Here is a 26883-nt window from a genome sequence, read left to right as displayed (position 1 = left end):
TCTTGCTGTAGTAGCCCTGACTCCACAAAGAGAAACACCCTGACAGAACCTCAAAGAATGCTTTAGAGAAAATATAGCAGGAGTTTAGTTCCAGGATAATATTCTTTAGTGTTTCACAAAACATTACAATTACCCTGAGTGTTTATAAATGTTCTCATTGTAAATGATCAGGAAACAACTTCAGATCCCAAATATGAAGGCTCTCCCTCTTAAAAAATGGGCTCCATGTGTTTTTGTACAGTCACTTTATTACATGCTGTACAGTTCTGAGGTTTTTAAAAAGATTTTGTACTCAAACATTCAAAACTTACAAGTGAAAAAAGACTTCCTAATTTAAAAAGCTTGTTGTGGATGACTAATTATAATTATCACATATCTGTGTAATAAAGGATACAAAGTTGGTATTGCTACTACCAAAATAATTAACACCTTGGCACTTACATCTTTTTCTTTTTGGAGGCTGTCTACTTTTTCTTTCAGTCGTTTGCATTCATAATCTAATTTATCAGCTTTCTTGGATTCTTCAGATAACCTGTTCTGTAGTTCAACTGCCTGTGAGAACAAGAATCAATAATTTGTCTGAAAATATTAATACTAAAACAAAATACACAAGACAAAGTAGCCCATTACCATTCACCAGGAGTCATGTTGTTGACAAGTGAAAATGTTACCTATAGGAAACACTAAAAACTGCTTTCATCAGTTGTTCTGTGCTTCAGTAAAATCAAGAGCATTCAAATATGAGGTCTTAGCACAAGCAAAAGAAGTAAAAACTGTGAAGTATTTTCAGTACATCTACAACCAAGAATTTAAGCCCAAGTTAAGTTTTACAGAAAAAAGCTATGTAGTTCTACGGACCAAATAACTTGTGAAAAGTAGAAAAATCCTCCTGCACTCTGAGAAGCCTAGGAAAAAGAAAAAACTTTGAAGAAACTAAATCATCTACACCTTTTGTTAACTCTACTTCACATGCCTCATTCAACCATTTTACATAGTCAGGTAATGCTTCTTAACCTGAGATTTTCCTAATAATTTTTAATATGCTAATTTAAAGATTCATCCATAACAGTTTTGTTTACTTCAAAAGGAAACACTGCTAACAAAGTCACATGTATACTTTCAACTACAGATCAGCAGAGAGCTTTTTAAATTAAATGAGCAGAAATCTGAAAGCTGAGTAGAAATGATCAGTGAATGGAAGGCAAATGAGTGAAGTCTTGCCCTTTCAAACTCAGCCTTTACTAGCAAAAACTCATTCCCAGAACATCAGTGAAGCTCCTAGCGCAGAGAGCATGGAAGCAAGTAAGTTGAATACAATTGACTTGCAAACACAAAAGCTGAATGAAGATTCAGCTAAAGACATACAGCTTCTTTTAAAGCAATTCATAAGAAAGCTTTTTCATGGCTTTTAGATTACAGAGAAAGTGATTAACTTAAATTGTGAAGCAGAGCTGTAGCCACCCCTACATTGACTGCCTAGTGGTTCTAATTACCTTTTACTTTCAATATGTATAACCACAGCAAAATAACTATCCAGTCTAAAAATCTGCATGGTCTTAAGTCCTAAAGAAGGACTTTGCTGCTGTTTTTCTTAAAGATTGTAAAAAAAAAGCACAGGCCTACCACTTATCAGATCAAAAAAAAGATATAGGAGATGTTAGATACAAAAATACTTCATCTCTCATATGTGACATTCATCACTGTGGCTATCAGAACAACTGCAAGTGTAAAAAAACTCAATGCAGGCCTTCAGCTGTTGTTGTGCTCACACTTGGAAAATACATGTATTTTCACCTCAAATGGAAATAAATGTATTAATGTTTGTAATCATTCACGCTATGGTAATGGTATGTAGAAAAACACAGCAGTAATTACGTGTTTTTGAATCAGAACTTAGGAGCATATAGAAATATATACAGCCACATGGTAATGCAGAAAATTTAAAAAGAAAAAACAAAACAATTAACTGCCACCACATTTACTGAGCATTATCTGATGTGTGGAATGAGTAAAGCAGAAATCTCGCGGCAAAGAAAAGCAAAACATAATCTTAAAAATAGAATGCACACGCACAAAGGGGCTGAATTAAAATTACAAATAATAATTCTGGAATCTTCACATTTTAATTCTTCATGCTGTAATAAAAAGTTTCTTAGAAAATGTTTGCTCTTTCAGAAAAGTGAACAAAAACTCTCTATTAAATAAATACTATTACATGTCCCAGACAATATACCACCAACCTCACCTCAGAAATGGGTAGGGTGAAGACGCAATTTCCAGGCAGATCACTAAAGGAGTTTGAACACAGCACTTTAAATCAGAACAGAATTTCTAAGTCAAAGACATGTTTCTAAGAGTTTCTAAGTCATCATCATGAGTGGGGTTGGATCCTTCATACATCAGACTACTTCTACTACTACTACTTCTACCCCAGAAGCACGGTAGCACTCAGTAGTGACATAACATCGAACCCTTGCACCTGGCTTACTACTTATTGCATAACTTACGATTCCCAGAAATTAATGCTGTGACAGCTTATGATTAACAGGCAGGTCTCAAAACCACTCCAGTCTTACAGATACTGAAGGGAAACAAACTGCATGCTCATTTTGAGAAATTGTAATTAGGTGAAGCACATCTGTCACAAGTCACTTGAAGTTTATTCCAGTCTCAGACAGTAGGACAGTTTTGTAACAATCAACAGTTCTTCAGACATGGAATCCTATTCATAAAACAATGGGAATAGTGAAGGAAAAGAAGACTGCTTTTGCAGTACAAATGATGGGAGTGCACTTTCCAAAATCCTTGTTGGTGAACAAAGAATGATCAGATGCAGATGTTGAGGTTACACAACTGTATCACATGCTCAGCTGTTCAATTGAGTGAAATATTTTTTGCCAGTAAACACAATACTACTTATGTGTGCAAGGCCATTGCTCTCTACATTTACTTTTCATTTGTTTGTCTGTAATTTCAGTCTTTCTCTTGCACAAGTTATTTTGTTACGATGGAATCAATTGTACTGTATTTACAATTAGCCTATAGATGCTGAAGATAACTGTCTTAAGAACTAAGATGGCTAAATGCAGACCTTGAAATATTATAGGTTAAAGATTAATTTTGCTAGAATTACGATAGTTCTAGAACTCATCTTAAAAGAATGTGCCATGGAGTATGTCTGTCAAAAAAGCAAAAAGCTTAGAATGAATAATCAGTAGTTGTGTTAGTAAATCACAACTACTTAGGTCTGACAAAACAAGAAGAAAATAGGTAAGAGGTAATCCTAGTAGGGACAGATTGTGACCACTGCCAGCAAAACACCACTGACTACAAACGTGAAGGCAAAGAAAGTACACATTTACATCCTAGATGAAGAAATTTTAACCAATCACATAGTTGAATAACAATACATATGTATTAAAGAATTTAATATGTTAATGTTTTGTGTATAAGTATTCATTGTCTTGAGACCTTGTGTTTGCTGTCTTGGGACATGTACCTGTGCACATGCACTCATGTAATAAAATATACCCACTCTTGAGTGTGAATTGGTGTCTGCATTCTGAGCGATGAACCCAGGTTTTGGGACAACATAGTGAAAAAGCTATCGAGTCTTAGGGACACACACTGCTTCTGGGCTTGCAATGTTGTTAGTGGCTGTTCCTGTACTCTACTGTAAGCTGATATACATGGATGCCAGTCTCGGGCCACCTGGGATCGGAGTGACATGCTTAAACACACTAAATCCACTCAGGATTGCTGAAGGAGGAGCATTGCCATAAGCAAGTGCTGCTCTGCTGTATGCAAGCCTCTAATTTATTGTCAAAGTTACATAATATATGTTTTTGGTTTTACATCCTGCTGACCTTCAGGCTTTGCCTGTTTTCCACTCTCACGCTGCTGCTTCTCACACTCACAACTGGGCATTCTGTAACATTATCTCATTCGCCAGCAATCAGTCTCATACTCTGAAGGTCGGTTTACATTTTTTGCCAATTACCAGTTCTTTATTCCCACACACAGACCTCTGTGCCACGATCATCTGAGCAGTCAGAAATTAGGAGCAGGCAGAAATGCAGAGCAAGAACTACTAATTTAATAAACCACACTCTGTCTTGGCTGTGATGGAGAGAGAAGATTAGGCAGACCTTCTACCTTCACAAAAACAGGATCACATGGCACTTTGGTAAGCAAGAGGTTGAACAGCCTTACACTCCCAATAATGTGCTAGTGGCATTTTTTGTACTCTGCTGGGTACATAAAAAGGAATGGTACGTGCCCTTCTCTCTTCAGAACTGAACAAACTCATATGTATCAGATAAACCAAAACCTTAAAGAAACAGGTTACTTAACTACAGGAATAACTTACCTTAAATGTGGTGCATTCCTCACTGTTGGAAATTTCTAAGTTAAAAAGAGAATACTTTTTTCTGAAAGAAGAGGGTCTAATTCAAAACCCACTCTGGATATGAATTATTAGCAACTTGAGAAGAAAAATCTTTTGTTATTTTTAAAAGTAAGAAATACTGCTTATTGGCAAATTAGTATAAACTTGAAATAATTACCAAGATTGCAGGAAAGAACAAAAGTAGTTCCTACAAAACATTGACATCTTCTAAACACAAGGAGCTGTTTGTTCACAGTTTCTTTTTTTCAGGTATTTGCCATGTCATGAAGAAAAAGTGTTGCACAATACAGAAACTGTTGCATTGACGATGTCTGTTCTCACCTGTCTCTTGTATGTTTCCAGCTGACTGCGTGAGGCGTTGGCCTTCCTTAGCTCTTCTTCAAGGCTTATGGTATTTTGCATGTACATTGTATTCTTCTCTTCTAAGAGTTTCACTTGCCGTCGCAAATCACCCAGGTCTTCCAGTTTCTTTTTGTAGGACTCTACCTGGCTTTCCAACTTGGCTACTTTATCAGAAGAATGCCTGGAAGGATAAATTTGTATAAAAATCATACTCTGAAAATTAAATGTCCAGAAACTTCCTCAGTATTTTGCCTTAATACAGAAGACATTCAGAGACATCATGTGGAGAAGAAGAAAGTAATCCCATCCTCCTGTTACTAATGTATTCACTTTTAAATTATCTGCCTCCCTCCCATAATTTTGTCAACTCAAAATGCTGCTGATGGAGGTTCTTCTAGACATTACCACTATTCATAATAGAACCTTCTCATCTGTTTCCAATCTTATAATAGTTAAAGCAACTTCACTCCAACCTGTTTCTTTTCAATTCTAAATCAGGTCTCAGTTCTGCATTTACAAACAATAAAAGTTTCTGCCTTTCAATTTGTTTTAATGATAGCGAGAAATAAAGTCATACAGATCTGTTTCCTGGGCAGCATATACTTGGTGACACAGAAGTACCATAACTGCTTTGGAGCCCGATTCCTTCTAAGAAAAACTAAACGCTAGGCTCTATTCAAAACTTCTGAAAGCTTTTTCAATCTACCTGGTGCACTGCCAGGATTACACTTGCCTCACCCCCAACCACCCATATCCTCACTACTATTTCCAGTTTCATTTCAGAACCAACCAACTTACAGACCCAATTTCCTATGACATATGGAGATTCTCCGATTGAATTGATGATCAATTTATGGGATGTTAGGCCAAGCCAATTTCCCTTAATCCCCAGTGAAGCCTCTCTCTGGGGCAAGGAATTACTCTTTGAACCTGTGCTGCTCATATAGAGAGTTTATGATGGGCGCATTCCTTATATATATCCTCTGTTATTAATATAAAGGCAGTCAGCTTTACTAGAAAGCTGCTGGTGAATTAGAAAGCACAGTATTAAAATAAAGCCTGCTAGACTTAGTTGAAGGTGATACAAGTAGGTAGTGCTAACTGCTCTGAATAACCCATGGCAGCACGATGCCATCACTGAAGGATTATATTCTATATTAAAAAGGTCTGCCTCACCCTGTAAACCCCTAGCATCTTCAAATCGTGACAACTTTGTGTACTGAAATCCAGTGGCAAAGACAGCTGTAACAGATGTTCATATTAGCGTTACATGATGAATTAAAAGTACCACCCTAATTCCAGACAATGTAAACACAGGAAAGGAAAGGGTCTATCTCCCTGATGAGAATAGATGCCTAAGTCATAATGAAGGTGAGCAGAGGACACTCAAGAGACCAAGGGAGTGACTTGTCATGACCACAAGATGATGTAGGATTGATGAATTAATTAATAGTTATTGATTAGGTATATAACTAATTAACTTAGGCAGAATTGTGTGGTGGTCTGTGTACTTAACCTGGGGATCTAAAAGAATTTTAACACCGAGAAAGAGTTTACATTTAATATTATTTAATACACAAACCATATGGCCTAAAAGTTAATAGTTAAAAAAGAGTTAATGGAACAGAGTTTACCTGAGTACATCTATCTCATCCTTCAAAGACTGAGCCTCCTCTGCCAGTGTAGTAAGATCTTCTGTTTGTTGCCTCAATTCAGCAATTTCCTTTTCTAGTTCTTCACAGCGTATTCGATAGTCATCTTTGGCAGCTTCTAATCTGTAGAAATTAAGTAAAACAGAAAATAATTTCTCAGTTTGAGCCATAGTTACCTTTTCTCATCATTAACCTCTAAAAATAAAGAAACTGCCTCCTAGTCCAGTAAAGGAGAATGGTAGACTAAAATGCTTATTCAAAAATTTAGAAGCAGATTGGCATTTTGATGCTCCCAATTTCATATCTATCTTTCTATTTGGAAGATCATAAGTCAATGTATGTTCTCAGAAATACAAATTTTTATTTTCTTCACAATGGAGGCTGAAGCAGAAATTTCCACCTTTTTTCATCTTGGGGCACACAGAGGTTGCACATGACATCTTTATTCAAAGATTTTGTTCAGTTGTCAACTCCTAAACATCTTCAACAATAATGACCACATTGTCAGATGTTCTAATTGCTGAAGAGCTCTCACCAAGCGGCCTTATTTATTTATCTATTTATCTATTTATTTATAAAGATCTTGTACCTTCTCACCTCTCCTAAAGAACCAAGTAATACATTTAGTTACCTAGTTATCACATGAAGAACTCAGATCAAAGTTTCTAGTATTAACTAATTATATACAGCATACATAGGCAAAGCTCCATTAACCTGTCTGTAAAGGAAAAAACTAAGAGAAAATTTGTCAAGGCATTTTGAATTAATGGAAGAGGATACAATCTGAAATATCGAGTCCTACTGGGATTTTGATTTAAAATTAGAATAAAAACCATCCTGAAAAGGGGGTAAATGCATGAAAAAAAGTATTTTGTCCATTAATTCAAAGAGTCCAAAAAGCATCTATCAGAATGGAGAGAAGTGGTATTTAGTAGGTCATCTAAACTATACGTAACAAAGATCTGGATTGTGACAGACCAGAACTGTCAAAGGACATAAACAGCCAAGCTTGGGGAACTGTAGTGCCTCACTGGACATCAGCTAAGCTGTATATATGCCCTATTTGGTCAGGTAGAGCTGGAGAAGCAACACACACACATTGCCAATAGATACCACATGCTTTGAAGCCAACTGAAGGAAGTAAAGGAGGTTAGGAGATGAGTCTCACATGCAAAAAAAGTTTTAAAAGACCTTCAGAATCTGAAACTACAGTAACAAGCACTGCAGATATTGCATAGGAGGAGAAAGCCTGTTCAAATAGCAATCGATAATAGATTCAGGAATCATCCAGAGCATGGAAATGAATAAGGCAAAATAAAGAAGGACATCTGGGAAACACTGCTACATTATTGCTCTAAATGGTAGATATATTTAAAGAAGAACACAACATTAGCTGCTCTGAAAGAGAAACACTGAACATTTTTCAAGAAACTGAAGGAAGAGGTTCTATCTGAACACAGGTGAAAGAGGCTTTGCAGCAAGAAGTGGAAAAATGTCAAAACGGGCAGAAAAAGGAAAGTTACATGGCAGTTGACAAAAGAATTAGAACAGGGCAACCAGAAAAGGACAAAATGAGAAGAAAAAATGGAAGTGCAAAGAATCATAGAATTGTTAAAATTGGAAAAGGCTTTTAAGATCATTGAGTCCAACCACTCACCTAACACTGCCAAGCCCACCACTAAACCATGGCCCTAAGTGCCACATCTACACATCTTTTAAATGCCTCCAGGAATGTTGACTATACCCTGGGCTGCATGTTCCAGTGCTTGACAACCCTTTCACTGAAGAAATTTTTCCTAATAGTCAAACTAAACGTGCCCTGGTGCAACTTGAACCCATTTCCTCTCATCCTATCACTTGTTACTTGAGGGAAGAGACTGACCTTCACCTCACTACAACCTCCTGTCAGGAAGTTGTAGAGAACAGTAAGGTCTCTCCTCAGCCTCTTCTCCAGACTCATCAGCCATTCCTCATCAAGCTTGTTCTCCAGACCCTTCACCAGATTTATTGCCGGTTCCTGGACATTCTCTAGCACCTCAATGTCCTTCTTGTAGTGAAGTATTCGAGGTGCAGCCTCACCAATGCCAAGTACAGGGGAACAATCACCCCCTTGGCCCTGCTGGTCACGCTACTATCGATACAGGCCATCAAGATCATTGATAAAGATGTTAAGCAGAACAGGTCCCAGCACTGAGCCCTAGGGAACACCACTGGTGACCGGCTGCCAACTGGATTTAACTCTATCACTACAACTCTCTGGGCCTGGACAACCAGTCAGTTTTGCACACAACAAAGGGTACGTTCATCCAAGCCATGGGCAGCCAGTTTCTGCAGGAGGATGCTGTGGGAGACTGTGTTGAAGGCCTTACTAAAATCCAGCAAGACTTAATCTACAGCCTTTCAGCCTCATCCACACTAAGCCAGTCATCTTTTTGTAAAGGAGATCAGGTTGGTCAAACAGGACTTTATAAAGCCATGCTGACAGGGTCTTAACTCTTGGTTGTCCTGTATGTACCATGCAACGGATAATCTGTTCCATAACCTTCCCCATCACCGAGGTCAGGTTGACAGGCTTGTAGCTCCCAGGATAATACTACTACCTCTAGTACTGCCCATAGCAAACTTTCAGCTAGAAATTCCTACACCTTAAAAATGCAATCAGAATAATTTTCATAGACAAAAGCATGGTACATTTCATTTTCAGTGACTTTGAAAAACGTGAATGAAACGACTGCACACAAATAACTCAAAACTAACTTCTCCCTGAGTACAGAGTGACATGTATACAGCACTTCAACATTAAGAAATTATGCAATCTTTTATACTGGAGTTTCTAAGAAGTAAATTGTAATACATACATCACTGCAAAATGTTTACCACCATGGTTATACCACTATTATACTAATTCATAATTGCAAGCAGAACCAGAAGTATGTATGTCATGTCTGTTGACAGCTATAAACAAGCAACTTAACCAAGTGAAGCTTTTATACCTGAAAGTTTCTTCTTGAAGTTGTTCCAGTTGTGTCTGCAGCTGCAAGTGCCTACGACCTGCAGGGCTGTTGGGATCTTCAATAGAATCAGACTGATTTAAACGTTCCATCAAGATCTGGTTCTCAGCGAGCAAGCTGCTCTTCTCCTCCTGGAGGGCTGCAACCTGTTGCAATAAAAGCATCAACTGGAACTGAGCTATCCAGGTCAGCAATTTTTTAATGTGCATAACAAAATATCAACACAACCCACAGATGGAAATTTACTGCCTTCAATAAAAATATTTCATAAGAATATACTTTAACATTAATAGATATTCAACTGCTATGTCATGTAACCAACATATGACAACCTTACGGGCAGATTCACCACACAGAAAGTAGCTATTATTAACAGTAGGCATGTATGCATGAATCACTTCAATACTGGCAATATTGCTCAAGATAAGAAAGTGAAATTCACTCTGCTAGCACAAGTAAAATTATTACTGTGCAATTTTCATCTCCCTTTTGAAAATGATGTTTCCACACTGTATTTCTTGTTTTTAGCTTCCTAAAAATTAACACATCTCTTTCCAACTTCAAAATTAAATGTACAATGTAGGAAAACTTACCTGCATATCCAACTCATGACATCTCTGGGCAATCTCTTCTTTGGTTGCTAGTGCTTCATTTAATTCTTCTGTAGTTTTCTTCAGCTACCATAAAGAACAAACATCTACAGTTTCATCACTCTGTGAAGTGTCTAAAAGTATTCTGAACTACCTAACTGTAGAATTATTTTTAAATTTAGATAACATATTAAATTTTTGGAAAACTGAGGCAATTCCATTATTTTAAAGAAACAAACAAGTAAAATTAGTGTTTAGTTTGTCTGACAGTAAAAAGAAAACATACCTAAAAGTAATATTTTGTCTTACATTAGAATTATCACATCTATTCTATGAATTGAGTCAAAAGATCTTGAAGAACTTGTGTCTGAAGAACTCATGAACACTTTATAGTGAAAAAAACTGTCAATACCACTTTTCTTTATGGACGCAAACAGTGCAAAAATTTGGGTTTCGAACTACTTTTCAAATACAGGAAGGACTGTAAGGTGGAATACAGGGAATGGACAATTAGGGTAAAATCTCTCTAGTCACTGGAAGCTACTCTTACTGCACAACAGGAATACAACTATCATGGTGAGAGAGAAGCCTAGTCTGAGAAGGGGCACTGAATCTTGTAAGCAATGGGAGATACTCAGATACTTTCCTTCAAAGAAACATTCTTATGTTCAAAGATACGTATCTTGCAAGTTTGCATTTGAATGCACTTAATCTAATAAGTCAGCTAAAAAATATTGGCAGAACAGGTGCATGCATATTATGTACATTAAAAATATACATGTATTATTATATATTATGAATTTTAGATGAGCTTCCTCAAACAGCATCATTGTATCTTATTTTTTCAAGTTTATTTCTCAAGGGCTTACTGACATACCAAAATTAATTCCATATGCCAGAAACTACATACTTCTGCAGAGAAAGCAGAAGGAACACGGGGAATATCACTGTGCTATACTTCCTGTCGATTAGAAAAAACCTAGGCATGAGGCTTAGCTAGTAACCAACAGGTTTTATGAAATCTTTAAATATGTCAGCCAACAAAGAATTTTCTTTGAAAATGTGTATTATATATTGTAAGAGTTCTCAGGACTGCTTTAAGGATTTTGGGTCACTGACTTTGGAAGTAGAAAGCAGCAAAAAGAAGTTTTATTCAAACATGACACATTTTTTTATCATTCTGTCTCAATACCCAAAGATTTGCATCAGTCTGCAGTTTTGCTATACTATGTCACACAGCTAAATTTGTTTTCCAAACTGAGTTTGTCTCTCCTTTAAACACATGAAATGGATAAACTCAATTTATAAAGCAAAAGGACTCAAAATACCGAAATGTAGTATTCCACTCCTTATTTGACTTTCCCACAAAACCTTTCCATGATTAAAGAAAAAAAGACAGACTTCATATAAAGCAAAATGACTGCTCACTGATATGTTACAATTGGAAGAAAAGAAACATCTAGTCTTAGATACCTGACGATCAAGATCAATGTAAGCATCATTTCCAACAGAGACTGGAGACTCTTTACTCATCAACTGCAATTAGATTACACTGGATTAGAAAATGCAAATATTTACTTTTACATTAAAAGCTAAGCTTCAATGAAATAGCAAGCAGATTTTAACTTTTGTGAGCTTCAATACAACTTCATTCTGAAACTTTTCATTTTTATATGTGACATATTCAGAAACAATTGTAGAAAGAAAACTTCAGAATTTATAATATTTAAAACACTACGAAAGAAGTCTTACATCACCTCTTTTTCTTTTGAAAATGTCCATTCATTATCTATGATTACATCACCAGTATGCTCTGCTAAGCATTTTACTGAAATAGCATTGGAATGATGGTAGCTGCTGAACACACTATACAAGATCTGCCTTTAATTGCTTTCTTGTAAGAGGTTTTCATTTTTGATCACCTGGATATTTACATTGACATATTGATCCATTTATTTATTTAACTGAAGTTGGGGTATATCTAACTTAGCTAATTGTGCAAAACAAAGACTGTCAAAATTCATGCTCTGGAATTGTCTGCAATTTGTGATTTTAAAAAGAAAGCCTGTAAGAGAGTACTCCTGAAATGAGTAGAACATTCCTTAAGTACATTCCTAAGCTATTTGACTACTTTTTAGTAACTTGTTGATCAGCTACACAGGTAGTTAAAAGTGAAATCAAATGTAAGAGAAGTTGAAGTCCAGAGACCTCCTCCCACTCACCTCCATCAAACACACGAAGCTAAAGTTATTAATGAAAATTGTAAGACTCAAAAAAGCACAGTCTTCCAAATAAAAATACATTTTAACCAACTAATGTTTGTCATCCCATCCAAACACAAAATGTTTTATGGGTTCTCCAGTGACACAATTCATGAAGGTTATAACCAAAATCCTAACAAAAATCAGGACAAAATTTCTTCCTAAGGCCTCCTGTCCAGCTTGGTTACTCTCTTCTGAAACAGGGCTTCCTTTATTCCTTTCAGAAATCAGTGCTTTTGCATTACTTTTCATTGGCCAAGCTCCCTAGATACACAGCATTTCTTCTCCATCCTTTCTATTTATACCACTGTGTACAAGACAAAATATCTTTTTGACATTTACATCATTCAAATATTTATATATTCATGTTTCTCTCCTTTTCCCCATCTCTTTAACTGAAATTTATCCATATGCTTAAATCCATCTACCTGTCCTCAGTAGTTCTCCTCAGGCCTTGATTAATTCCTTCTATTTTGTCTACATCATTAGAATAATATACTACAAAACGAAGCACACCATAAAGCCCAGATTTCCTGTAACAGGAATTAGAAAGTCCTTAGCCTCAGAGCTGTCCCCTGAAAAATGAAGTCACACACCTTTTTCATTAGCATATACAGTGGCATTACAAACTTTTAGTTAACTTAGGGCTGTATTTTCTGAGCTGATCATCATTTTTGCCATCCAAAACAGGAATCTCCAATTTCTCTCTGCTCTGTGATGTTTATACTTGTTTCAGTTACTCCATCTCACTCGCTACTGTTAAAATGATTTTCCAGATGACAAACAGGGATATCCATGTTAACCAAATACTAAACTCCCTTCTCTGTTACATAATTCCATGGCATTGTTCTCAAACGCACTTCATACACTAAGTTCCACTTGTTAAGCCACTTCAGCCACCACCCTTTTTCGGCCTCACCACAACTTCTTCTTCAGAAATCCAGCTTAATAGGCCTGCCTAATACTTACTTTAGGAAGAATACATGAGGCTGCACAACCCACTAGAGGCCACTGCCTTCTGTAGATTAACTGTAAAGGAAGCAGGCCCAGGCCAATAACATAACCCTTTTACTGTTCAGTAGGTATTGTTATCTCTCCCAAAACTTCCTACCCTTAAGAACTCTTAGCAGAAATGTCCATAACAGAGGATATTTACTGGAGAAGGATCAGACAGTGGAGACAGATGGTGTGGCTGTAGCATGAACATTACACAGAATTTGTGAATTTAACTCTACAGGGTGCATCAGGAAAGTCATGGGAAGTGTGTATGAGGCACCAAGGGCAAGAGCCACAGACAAATATGCAGATGACAGACTTAGTGCAAAAAGAAGCACCTTACAATCTTACAGCCTGTGATATGGTGAGAATGCTAAAGAAGAAATCTATGGGACTCTGCTGCATCCAGTAGCACCATCAGACAAGGAACAGGAATGAGATCATCAGATTACTCACAAGTTAACACACAAACTCAACTTCTGACCATCAGTTAACAGTAAACTGAAGTTAAGAAGTACGATGAAAAGGGGGAGTTATCAGAATGAGGGAGTGTCTCCATCTTTTCCCTGCACATCTCCCCATACAATGGTGAGGACAACAGTCTCTGTAAGCAATTACTTTGTGTTCTGCTTCTTGATTGCTTCTCCCCAGTTTCTACTCACTTCATAGAAAATAGTTTACCATAAACAGCACTGCTAATAGGGTATAACTCCACCCACCCATACAAACTTCTCTCTCTTTAGTAAGATTACACACCAAAAAAAAAAAAAAATCAAGAGAGCTTTTCATCTATGTTGTGTTCTAAGACTCCATACTGATATGTATGTAAATTCAAAATGTGCATTACCTCTTACATCTTTCAGTTGGATGGAAGGCAATAGGCTTTCCTAGTTTTCTCTTATTCTTCACTTTGTTTCTTGTCAATCAGTATTCTCTGAAGTTTAGAGCCCCAAAATGCTCATTTCATCAGCTATCTGTCTGACATCATTCTTTACTACTGCTTCTTCATTCTTTATTACTAATTTAATAATACTAGTAGAGGTTGCTATTAATTTTTAAAGTAAATTTCTTTACTGTGTTCTGCTATATATTTCCTTTACTTACAATTTAGCCAAACTCCTTAAAATATTGCCAGACTTCCAGGTTTTCACATGTGACCTGCAAATGTGATGATAGAATCCATGGTCTTGAGAAGTATGATTCAATAACAATGCTTTTGATTTCAAAGTGGCAAACTTAGACTTTCATTTGTCTTTCAATTAGGTAACTTAAAAAGCAGGGAGACATGGTCTTCTCATTCTCTCCCCAGCAACAAGTTTTCTTTTCTTCAGGAGCAAACAACAGGTTGGCATAAAGTTCTACCTCCACAATTTTAGAGCTCCGCAACTGGCTTTCAGCTCCAAACAAATAATTACGCTTCAGTATTTTCATCTATTTTTGCACGTACCTTTACTGGATGACAATGTGAAGAGATTTTAGAAGATAACAGATTACAAAAAGATAAATGAAAAAAGTACCTGCAAAATCAAGCAATTGCAGTAGAGGGAAAAGTCTCCTCAAAAGCTTTCCACAGCAAAAAAGCTAGCAACTAGCTTTCACTTTCCTGCTCTTTTTCTGGTTTATTTTGCATGTTTAGAATGAAGATTTGAAGTAGAAAAAGTATTCAAACAGTCAAAATGACACTTAAAGTCAAAAGATCTTAGTCAGTGGTGAAGGGTTCAGTCTGGATTTAAAATGCTACAATAACCTGGACAACATGACAATTTTAATAATTCTCTGTAGTTTTATGAGAAGCAGTTGTCATTCCCTGTTAATCCTTCACATGTATACATTTTCATGCTCATAGTTTTAGTGTGATGCCTTACAAAATACTTGTAGATTTGCTAATTTTATATAATTAAAATTTTCACTTAACTGCTTTGCCCGAGAAATGTGAACAAGTTGTGTTGTCATGGATACATAAAGATTCACGAAGGGGTAAAACTATCACAAAAATCTGGATGCATGAATAACCTGAATTATGAATGCTGCTTTTTCACCTACATATCATTTGCATGATTTTGTAAATGCAGCTGCACCACTTAGTTGATGATGTTAAAAGTTCAAAACATTTGCTTTATCTGAAATGCTGCTTTTATACTTTCAAATATTGCAAAAGCTCATTTAAGCGTCCATGAAACAATGTTATAATTCAGACTCTGCATTCAGAAGGTTGTTTTTCTATTTTTAAAACATCTTTTTGTTTGTTTCCTTTTTAAAAGTCAAGGCTACATACAATAGTGTGTATCTTCTTTTCCAGTACTGCTAACATAGCCAAGGAAATAATATTCTATCACTTCCTAGCTATTCAAAAAACACTTCTACTTCAGATAAGATGAACCTTTAAACAGTCAGGACAAAATACAGGATGGAGGAGCCAACATGTACAAGCTAGAACATAAGAGGTTCCAAAGAAACCTAAGGAAACATTTCTTCACCGTGAGGGTGATGGAGCACTGGAATGGGCTGCCCAGATGGGTTGTGGCATCTCCTTCCAAAACCCATTTGGATGGGTTCCTATGGGACCTACTCTAAGGAGGTCCTGCTCTGGCAGGGAGGTTGGATTAGATATCTTTTGAGGTCCCTTCCAACCCTTAAGATTCTGTGGTTCTGTAAAACCAAACAGTTTCTACTGTGTGGAAGCAGTACAGTTGGTAGTAATCCACATAGGATCCTTTTCTTTTAATGCATCTCAGGCAAGTTTTAACACTACCTCTAGCACTTTGCTTTTAAGAGCCTTTTCTGACTCTCAACATGACCTGCACAGATACCTGCTAAGTGACCAAGTTTAGAGATGTTTTAAATGGCACAGACAAACAGTTTCCCCAGCTATGACTTTTACCAATAATTAATTTGTCTGCTCAAATAAAAGACTTGAGAAATGATGGCAGAATTTGCAAATGATGTCAAGAAAAGGAAAGGAAAAATATGTAAAATAATTTTTGTAATGAAATATTTTTGGCCTTAAAAATCCACTGCAAATTATGAAATTTAAAATATGTTATGTTATTGTCATGGTTTAGGGAGGAGTTGCTTTTGTTTGGTAAAAGGGGGACCTAGTAAAGAGTTCTCAGACTTTACCCTGACTCTTGGGTTCAGATCGACGTCCAGCACAGCTGGGCCAATCTGGTGCCTCTGTGATCACTGTTTAGGGACAGGAATTTGAAGTGCTTGGGAGGAGGTGTAGGAGTGATACAAGATGGATGCAACCACATGGACCCTACAGTCAGAGAAGGAGGACGAAAGCAGCAGCCCCAGACTGGAGAACCCTCTGCAACCCATGGCGAGAATGCAGGCTGTGCCCCTGCAACCCATGGAAGGCAATGGCAGGATTCAGTCACCAGCAGCTCGGGTAGAGTGCACCCATATGGGCAAGAGACTGTGTGGGGAGGCAGCCATGGCACAGGCTGTGCTGAAGAGCCTGCGGGCCCCAGAGCAGACCCACAGGAGAGGCAGAGAGGAGCTGCAGCCTTTGGGATGAACACGTCAGAGCAGCCTGTGCAGGGCTGCTGTGTGTGTGAAGTACCCCACAGAGGAGCAGGGAGGACTGGCGAGAAGCTCACCTGCCCTGAGGAGAGAAAAACCGCATGACCCATCAGGAACAGACTGACTGAAACTCCCATTCCCTGCCCCCCTGAGCCATTCAGCAACGGAGAAGAAAAGACACGGGGATCAGGTCTCTGAGCCTGGGAAGAGAGGAAGGGTGCGGAGAAGGTGGTCTTAAAGGGCTGGTTTTGCTCTTCATCACTGTACCACTCTGTGTTGTTTTCTGTTACGTTATGGAGTTTTATGGTTATGTTTTATTTAGCGGTGGATTATTTTCTGTTTTCTTCCCCAAGCTGAGTAGCCTGGTCTGTTTTGTCCAGGACCATAAGCAGCAATTAAGCCCTCCCTGCCCTTTAGAAATTCTCAAGTCTGTGGTACTTGAGTCTAATTGTGGTCTTTTGTCCATTGACGGGCCTAAACCACAACAGTTATACATATTAATTAATTAATGGCAAGTAAGAATAAACTATAATAATATAAACATAACAAAGGAGTATACACTATAGAATATACAATTTATAATTCCATGTAATTTATAATTACATGTAATATTTTTGCAATACTTTTAATCTTGTGTACAGCTTGTATTTAGAATCTGCACATCTGCAGATTGAGCAGGTGGTGGCAACACGATGTTTTGATTCAACTGCACCAAAAAAGTAACAGAAAAGTGTTGTTCCATTTAAAAAATCTTTATGGAGAAAAACGCATGTTTTATTACTAATATTTTATTTTAAACATTTAAGTAAAGACATGCTGAAGAGTCACTAGCTATAAAAAAAATTAACCTAACCAAACTGTAAAACACAAAATACTCCTCCTTCCTTAAAAACCAGCTTCTTCACACAAAAAAAGCCCTCAAAGAATAGGGCAGAGGTTTGTTCAACTGTGTCTCATTAAATATTTTCATGAATAAGATAATTTATGAAAAGGAAGTAGTATCAAAAAATGTATATGTGCGTTGCTGAAACAGAAAAATGAATTACATAATACACTGGCAAAGCTTAAGAGGTCTTTTTACATAACAAGTTTTGAAGAGAAGAGTACCTGCATGTCAAATGCATTGAAATGGTTGGATCAGGTGACATACCAGTTTTTCAAACACACATATATAGCTACATTCCTAGGCACTTCATTTTGGTGTCTGACATACATCTTGCTTAGTTCAAGTCTCTTGGGTTCTGAGAGCTGCTCTGGGTCAAAGAAATAGAACAAAAATCCAGTGAAGTTTGATCCCTCCAAAGACACAGACTGCAGCTCCAGCTCTGAAAAAAACTCCATGGGTCTAAAGTCTTGTTCGAATCATAGAATATCTCAAGTTGGAAGGGATCAATAAGCACAATCCAGTCCAACTCCTTGCTTTTCACAGAACTAGCTAAAACTAAATCATATGACCAAAAGCATCATCCAGATGCTGCTTCTACTCTGACAGGCTTGGTGCCATGATCACTTCCCTGGGAAGTCTGTTCCAGTGACTGACTACTCTCTCAGTGAAGAATTTTTTCCTAATGTCCAACCTGAACTTCTGACACACTTTCATTCCATTGCCTCATATCTTATTGCTGATCACCAGAGAGAACAGCATCTCCTTGTAGTGAGGAGCCCAAAACTGAACACAGTATTTGAGGTGCAGCCTCACCTGTGCTGAGCACTGGGGTGTAATCACTTCTCTGGTCCTGCTGAACACACTATTTCTGACAGAGGCCAGGATACCATTGTCCTTCTTGGACACCTGGGCACACTGCTGGCTCATATTCAGCCAGCTATCAATTAGCACCCCCAGGTCCTTTTCCACAAGAAAGCTTTCCAGCCACTCTGCCCCAAGCCTGTACCATTGCCTCGGGTTGTTGTGGCTCAATTGCAGGCCCTATTACTTGGCCTTGTTAAATCCTATACAATTGCGCTCAGCCCATTGATCCAGTCTGTCCAGAAGCTGTTAGTCCTCAGCCTTCTCTTCTTTAAGCTAAGCAAATCAAGTGACCTCAGACATTCCTTTTAAATCTTGCCCTCAAAACCTTTCACCATCCTGCTCACACTCTAAGATTTTTACATCCTTCTTACAGACTCAGGTGCCCAAAACAGCACAGTACTCAAGGAGAATAGTCTGGGACAACCACCTCCTTCAACAGGCTTGCAGTAACTCGATGCTGGATGCACCCAAGGACACAGCTGGCCCTTTTGGGTGTCAGGATACACTGCTGACTTACATTCAACTTGCCATCAACCCCCAGATTTCTTTCACAGGGCTGCTCTCCAGCCTCTCATCCCCCAATTTGTACATCAAAACAGGGTTAATCCATTTTATGTGGAGAATCCAGCACTTGCTCATTATACTCCATACTGCTGCTGATTGTCCAGCCTTCTGGTCCATCTAGATCTCTCCGTAAGGCCACTCTACCCTCAAGTGAGTCCACAGCTCCTCCTAGTTTAGTATCACTGGCAAAATTCCTTTATGTACCTTATATTCCTGCACCCAGGTTATTTATGAAAACATTAAAGAGCATTAAAAACACTAGTCCTAAAATTGACGCCTGGGGAAGCCCACTGGTGATTGGCCACTAGCTTGATGTAACCACATATACAATAACTCTTTGAGTCTGACTTGTCAGTAAATTGTTCGCCCAACATATTATGGACTTGCCTATCTTGTCCGGAAGGACACTGTGAGAGACAGTAGCAAAAGCTTTGCTAAAATCCAAATGAAATGCATCTACTGGCTTCCATTGGTCAACACGACAAGTGACCTTGCCATTAAAAGGAAATTTACTTCCCCTCGTGAATCCATGCTGGCTATTACCACTGACTACATCATCTCTCAAGTATTATTCCGTAACTGCCAGAATAACCTTCTCCAAAATTTTTGCAGACACTGAAGTAAGACAGGCCTGTAACTACCACAGTGTTCCTTCTCCCCCTTCTTGAAAACTGGGACACCCTTTGCCAGCTTCCTGTTGACTGGATCATCTCCAGTCTCCCAAGATCATCGGAAAATGACAGAGAAAGGTGCTGCTCTCAAAGTGTCTCAAAACTCTCTGACTTCTTCGTTAAGCACTGACATTCTCCTTATTTTGTTCTCAATGAGTTGGATTTCTGAGCAGCTTGGAAGGTAGCATTAAAATCACTCAGAAAGGCACCAGTACCTGAAATAGTAAGCTTTTTTATTCACAGAGTTTCAAAAACCTGTTCCAGAAGAAAAGACACTCATCATGTGATTTCTTCCCACTTCTACACCTTATTTCTGAGAAAACGCATAAACATCAAACAAGTCCAATGCCTGCTCATCAAACGCTGAAAACTGTGGGCTGCTTCAGATCTACTTGTTTTACCAAATGAAGGAAATTTTTACAAAAATCAGATTTTGTCCAGAAGGAGAAAAAGAGAATGTTTTCTACAGTGCAGAATAAAGTGACACTAAAATCTGGGTTTAATAAAACAGGACATTAGAAAAAAATCACTAAAACATTGTGTTACAGTTAAAAAGAATGCAGAAGTAAAATATCGCACAATTCAGGCAAAGTGGTGCTTGGCAGCACTGACTGAAAGATGATTTAGCATAAGGATTATTTACTTTCATTTCAAGGTCCTCCCTGCAGTATTATAGATAGCAGTCCACACACAGAAAGCAGGACATAAAACAGTATGCATTCAGCATTTGTCAAAGTGATAACACAAGATGGGGTCTCTGTAGGCTCCCTAACATCTCTTCCTCTATTCAGACATTATAGAAAAGTGGAATTGGAATTTACTGCCTCTTATTCAGGATCGGAAGAAACAGGACTACCAATGATTTCCAGTTTTCCTTCATGGCCTGCTCCATCTATGAAAACAGATAGGCCCTTCAGGCTCCTATGAAGCTTTATGGCTACAGTGATTGCTAAAACTGGAATTTAATTTCCACCATGGTTGTAATTTACTACTAAAAGCATTTTTACAAAATATACTGCAGTATACTAACTTGTAAAAATACATTTATCAGCACAGATACCTTTATTAGCCTACTCATAACACTACAGATGACAAAGTAATACTTTGCTATCACTTTCTCTTTTTTTTTAAACTGGAAAAATTAAAATAAAAACAGAACAATTAATGGAATTCTGCAATTTCTAGGTACAAATTTTGACGAAATTCTATGGTATCTGGTTACTTATATAAAAACAGTCTAGAGCACTTCACGAGCCACAGGGTAGGAAAGGTAAAGGGAATCCAATCTAAAAAAATATCTAGAAGTTTCAGTCTTCTAGATTTAAAGAAAAGTGGGACGTTCAACCAGAGTTCCTTGACATAAAGCAAACTTTACTGATGTACTTTTCCAGGGAAAAGTAAGATATTTTTCAATGCATCTATGCCATTTATTTTCTTCTAAGTTTTTCCAAAGCAGGAAAAAGACACTTTTGTCAAACACTGAAAGTCTGAACTTTTACAAACTGTGGGCATCCCAGCATACCTCCTGAATGGCTGTCATGACAACATGTTGAACCGATTCTTCCATCATCATTATGGTCTGGATGTGCTCTGAAAGTAAAAGCATTCTGAAATGTTACTCTTGAAACTCAAAACAGACAGAACATGAGGTCGAAAGGTGTATCCTTCCTACAAAATGACTAGCTGCCACAGAAAACACTGAAATGCCTAACTACCAGTCAAGCCCCATCTCAACAAACTCAACAAGACTTCATCCAAAGCCTGTTCAGACATAAATGCAGGCTCATTGGAACTCTGTAACAACTAACACAGTATATGACCACCTTTATATATGACTTGTATTCTTTTAATGATTTGCCTGAGAAGATGATGCTGGTAATCAGTCACATCAAAGTGATTAACTAGGTCACACCAAGTCTTGTTCCAAGTTCACAGAACTAGACTTCTATGATATTTCAAGCACGTACATTTTAAAAGTCTGGATTGAAAGAGTATGAGAAACACAGGGATAAGATGTATTTCCCACCTGAGGATGCCAGATAGTCACCAAAAGGAAGATAATTTTACATAAACATAAAGAACAGGAGGCCTAACAAAACAGATGTGTTTATGTACTAGTGGAAGAAAATTATCTCTGTTTTAATGGTGTAGCCAGATTGCCACCTGATTAAGGGAAGAATAAAAGTAGTTTCAGAACAAGAAATTAAAGTGATTCAGGTATCTGAGAAAAATGGAAAGGAGAAACCAGCTACAAAATCTAAGATGCACCATGAAAGACAAAAGGTCTGAAATCCTGACTTTTTGCCAAAAAGGGAACCAAAATGAGTTAAAACAGGAAAAAACAGATATTTAATGCAACCTTATGTGAACATAGTAAACAGTTTTATTTACCTAATGTGTATCTTATAAATATGTTCTTATGCTTCCTAAGTGCTAAGAATAAACGTTTGTAGTTGCTTTTTTACCTTAAGCTGTCTTGAATTCAGTGTAATTTAAGGTAATTGGCTAACAATAAGACAACCTGTACTCAAGGAAAGTTTACAGTACGAGATCTGGGACACTTCAACAAGCACTTCCACTGTTCATCACATCATCTGTACCATCTGCAGGAAAAATGAATTGGTCCCTATTTTACCTGTGCAGGTCAGATAGTGCCATGGGGGTGACGAAAGGCACAAGTCTCTTGCAGTGACTGCTGAAGGGGGATTCAGTCACCTAAAGGATGCCTCAAATGACATGCTCTTAAGTACCATACTCTGTCTTCAGCTGCTGTCCAGAAGGGCACGGTTGCCAATATTACTTTTTCCTATTATTTTCCCCATGCAAACGTCTCAAAAACTACAAATGTCAAATCACATCAGGCATATCTTCAGACTAACTCTCGGGCTCTTGGCTGTCTAGTAAGATGCTGACTGGAATGCATTCCTAAAACCAAGAGTCACACAGAATACTGCAACAGTCACATTTTTTGATTCCTAACTATTCCCATCTACCTCATAAATGGTTAAAAGGTAGACGCAAGAATTGTCCTTTGTGGACTGCTTTTTCAGCTCTGTGAATCTGAAGCTTATCACAAAACTACAGTTATTATTTGTAGGACAAAATAATGTCATCAGTGAAAAAAATTAAATTTGTCTCTGACAATAACTTGAGAAATATAATTTTTCCTCCAAGTAGTTACACAAAAAGCTGGAACTTTATTTATTGTCTGAGAAAAAACATGCTTTCAAAATTTATTACCTTGCTTCTGTTCACAGTTCACAGCGCATCCCAAAATAAGCTGAAGCATTCTCCCAAGCTCTGCAGCATCAGCATGTTCTCCAATCAGGTTAACATCAGGAAGGGTGAAGTCATTGATGTGTTGTCCTAGGATCTGCATAAAGACCCAGTACATACATATTTGTATCACTACATGTGTACAAACACATACATTTGAGAATGAAAAGATGATTCAGAATCAATAAGAGCAATTCATTTGTACTTTAAGATATTTTCAAACCACCTTCAAAACAAAGTAGATTAGTATTTAAATGTTAGGTGTCAGCCAAACCATACTACTTGATACAACTCATATTTGAGAGAAAAATAAACCTGACTGTCTCTGCTAACAAACTATTAGCTTCATACCTGCCAAGGCTTTTTTAATAAGACCATAAAAGGTAACAAAGGCAGACTGTGATGACCATCAGCACATTGATTATTAAGGGTTTATTTGAAGGGTTCCACTAAAAAAAAACTAATGTCTAAAACCACCTTACATAGTATTAAATATACCTCATACTTCTTACCACTAGAAAGCCAGAAATAGAAATATTTCACTAACACGATATATGTGTTTAGCAGTGATGTATGACAAATATAAGGCAGTAAAAACTCGATCACTCTGCCCCACGCTTGTAGGAAATTTAATGATATTTAGCAAGTCTCAGAGCTAAGAAAGCTAGTTCCATGGAAGAAAATTTGAGTAGTACAATATCTACTTAAACAGCCTATAGGCAGAAGGACAAAAAAAAAAAAACAAAACAAAAAACCCCATGTGACTTACAATTAATGTAACCTCACTTATAATTAAGAAGGATTTACATTAATGATTGTCAGTAGAAGGAATTAAACAATTCTGTTAAATTGTTCATAAAGAGCTTTCAGGTGGCTGAAAATATGAATACAAAATATGGAATTAAGCACATCTCTGACACATTAATTGCAGATAAAAAGAAACTGTCACTTCTTAGAGCAGAGTGCAATAAAGAAACAATGACTATGCAGAGAATCAGTCATCTATTTCCTAGATGCCCTTTTTTGTGTTAATACTCCAGAAAAACAGAAAATCAGGTAAAAGTATTTGTTAAAAACATCTAACAGATGTATATAAATAATATACAGAAATTGAGTCACTCCATTTTTTTTCCAGGGTTGGGCTTTGTGGGATTGTGATTGAGTCTGTTCTTGTTTTGTATGGTGGGTTTTGTATTCTGGCTTTTTTTGTTCGTTTTTTTTTTGTTTTCTTTTGTTTCTTTGCTTTCTCAAAGAAACTAAAACTCTCTGTACAATTTAAAGGACAGAGAGTCATTCTTGTTGCAATACACTTCTTTTAGATCACTCCAGTGAGTAAGAATTCTGTGAATGCAATAAGCACAATGGAAAATCACTGTATATGGACTGCAATAATTCAGTAAAACACAATATTCTTTGAAATAACAAAATCTGATGTGTTTATATATTGACCTGTAGTTCCTATTTTTTTTTCCAAATGCAATGCTGCACTATAAGTTAATACTATAATGATTTTATAGTTACTGATAATGTAATTGCTGTGGAAGAAAGCTGAAGCAAAGACGCATGTCAGCAGCTACAATGAAAAATCCAAGGATGCAAAGGTGTAATAGAGGATTTTGAAATAAATGGGACATATGGTTTTAATTCAACAACAAAAAAATTAAAGAAACAAGAAAATGAAGGACATACTCTTCAATAAATATCTTGAGGTTAAAAAAAGTATTTTATACTATATTTTTAAATGTATTTTTAAAAATGTTCAATTATAGAGCAGTAGAGATCTGCAGCAAGATTACTGGGGCATAACAAGGCATGCAAGCTATAAATCGGTAACTTTGGCTTCTTGCTTTTCCATACCGTAACTGTCAAAGACAGCAATGTAGGATGGCTATTGAAAGACTGTCTTCCTGAACACAATACAATTTTTTTGAGTTTTTGAAGATGAACAAAGGTGACTGCTACAAGAAGGAATCAGGCTGGGGAAAACATATCAAAGATTCATAGTAGCATCCAGATGATCTCCATTATCACAAGAATGGGCTCAACATAAAAAAGAAGGAACCAAATAAAAAAACAGTTCAAACTTTTAAATGTGCATTACATTTAAGAACTTAAGTGAGCTTAAACAGCTCAAAATTTGCTTAGCAGTAAGCAGAAACATCAGACATACCAAGCAGGCAGAAAAAAAGCTGGCATCACATCACCATACTAATTTTCTATAACAAAAAATTATCAGTTACGACCAGCTTGCTTAACCATTTATTTTCAAAATTTACTTCAACATGGAGACCTAACCATTTACAAGCTTATGAGTCATATTTTCTCTTTCCGAAAATCTATTCCTTTTTAAAAACTTAAGTCTATTAGCAAAGTATTTGTGAGAAGCTTGTATTTTGAGACAAATAATGTCCAAAATGTACATACTATGGATTCTGTGCTGCAGAAAGTACAGAACAATTTGCGTCAAAACATTACTGAAAGTAGAAGTTTAGTTCAGTTGAAGATTCATCACTGAAAAAAATACTGTATTGTATTGCCTCTGGAGTAGTTAATTTCTGAATTTGCTCAGTATACTGAGAGAATGCCAAGGGTTGCCATATCCCAGGATTAAAACATTTCACTAAAAATGTTAATGTGGAGAGACTAGAAATGTCCTTTACTCTCTCTCTTCAAGGGAAAAACATGGAAAGAGGCAGTCTTTAGCTGAAGTAGAAGAGAAAAAGAAAAAAAAAATCTACAAAATTTGCACATCAGACTCTTCTAGAAGCTGTGAGCATTCAATAAAGAACAGAACTCTGAATAGATAAGAAGTTTCAGAGAAGGCTAATGCCCAAGAACCATCTATGAAAAACTCTGTATGTCAAATACTTTACAAGAAGTCAGAACTTAAACAGAAGAATATAATTTACATTAAACAGGTTAACTAAAATATGTGACAAAAAATGAATGTAAAGTAGATTACTTTAAATAGTTCTTACCTCATGATTGTAATCCAATATTCCTTTTAAAATTTTCTTCAGGTTGCTTACCTATTTGACAAAAAGAAGGAGACAATACAATAAATGCGGGGAATAAATTGCAGAGAAATGATCATAGGCAATCACAGAAGAATCACACAAAAGAATCATACAATTACATCAATTTGTACAAAGAGACTTTCTATTCGAGAAAGCATTTTATTTAGAATCATGGTTGTTATGCAACAGTCCCTTATGATCAGACTTCTAGACTTGATCACAAATCTTTATTAATTGACAGAATTCCTCTGAATTTATGAAAAATATCACATTGTCTTGGCTAGATTTCGATTAGACTTTTTGAATCTTTTTCTGAGTACTTATCTGAGAATTATTTTTGTACCTCCTCTCTTCTCTCCAAGTATCTACTTTCTGCAGAGATAAACATCATCTGCCAAAGCAAAATCAGCTACTGCTCAATATTCACCTTTATTCATAATCTATATAAACTTATCAACTTTCTCATTAATTATTCCTCTTAGTTCTTTTGTTCATTGATTTATCACCACCCCCCCCACCCTGCTTCTGTAACAGATAGCTTCTGAACAGATAGTTTCTGTTCACTTGCATTAAATTAACACCTTTGGTTAAGCCAATCCTGCTGTACAGAATCTATGCCTTAGTACTTCTCTAGTACTAAGTATTGTTCCCTTTCTAGCAAAGACCCATTTACATCAAGTCTCTGAGATAAAAGAGTGCATTCAAAAATCTCATAGGTGACATTGAGAAAGAAAAGAAATCTTTGCTGAAAGCAACTGAAACAGAGTCAACTGCCCTTCAAGTTCTTCAGCAAGGAATTTAGATAACATTAGAAGGGACC

At 36.9% G+C, this 26883-nt stretch overlaps 1 protein-coding gene across 4 annotated transcripts in view; it reads right to left on the bottom strand.

Moving 5' to 3' along the window:
- Positions 1-26883, bottom strand: part of HOOK3 (hook microtubule tethering protein 3) — a 92983-nt gene that overhangs the window by 32647 nt on the left and 33453 nt on the right. For 3 of the 4 annotated variants that reach the window (XM_062017500.1, XM_062017499.1, XM_062017503.1), the window contains exons 4-12: positions 26025-26075; positions 23011-23143; positions 21293-21360; positions 11477-11539; positions 10007-10090; positions 9396-9559; positions 6385-6525; positions 4730-4931; positions 442-552 (exon numbers count right to left, since the gene is read on the bottom strand). In XM_062017500.1, the coding sequence (XP_061873484.1) occupies positions 442-552; positions 4730-4931; positions 6385-6525; positions 9396-9559; positions 10007-10090; positions 11477-11539; positions 21293-21360; positions 23011-23143; positions 26025-26075 (1017 nt within the window). The remainder of the gene's footprint in view (positions 1-441; positions 553-4729; positions 4932-6384; positions 6526-9395; positions 9560-10006; positions 10091-11476; positions 11540-21292; positions 21361-23010; positions 23144-26024; positions 26076-26883) is intronic. The other variant, XM_062017502.1, reaches the window with a different exon arrangement.

This window comes from Colius striatus, chromosome Z (genome assembly GCF_028858725.1).
Source record: "Colius striatus isolate bColStr4 chromosome Z, bColStr4.1.hap1, whole genome shotgun sequence".
NCBI classification, from domain to species: Eukaryota; Metazoa; Chordata; class Aves; order Coliiformes; family Coliidae; genus Colius; species Colius striatus.
The sequence above is the reverse complement of the archived record's forward strand: the minus strand, read 5'-3'. Positions and strand labels throughout refer to the sequence as shown.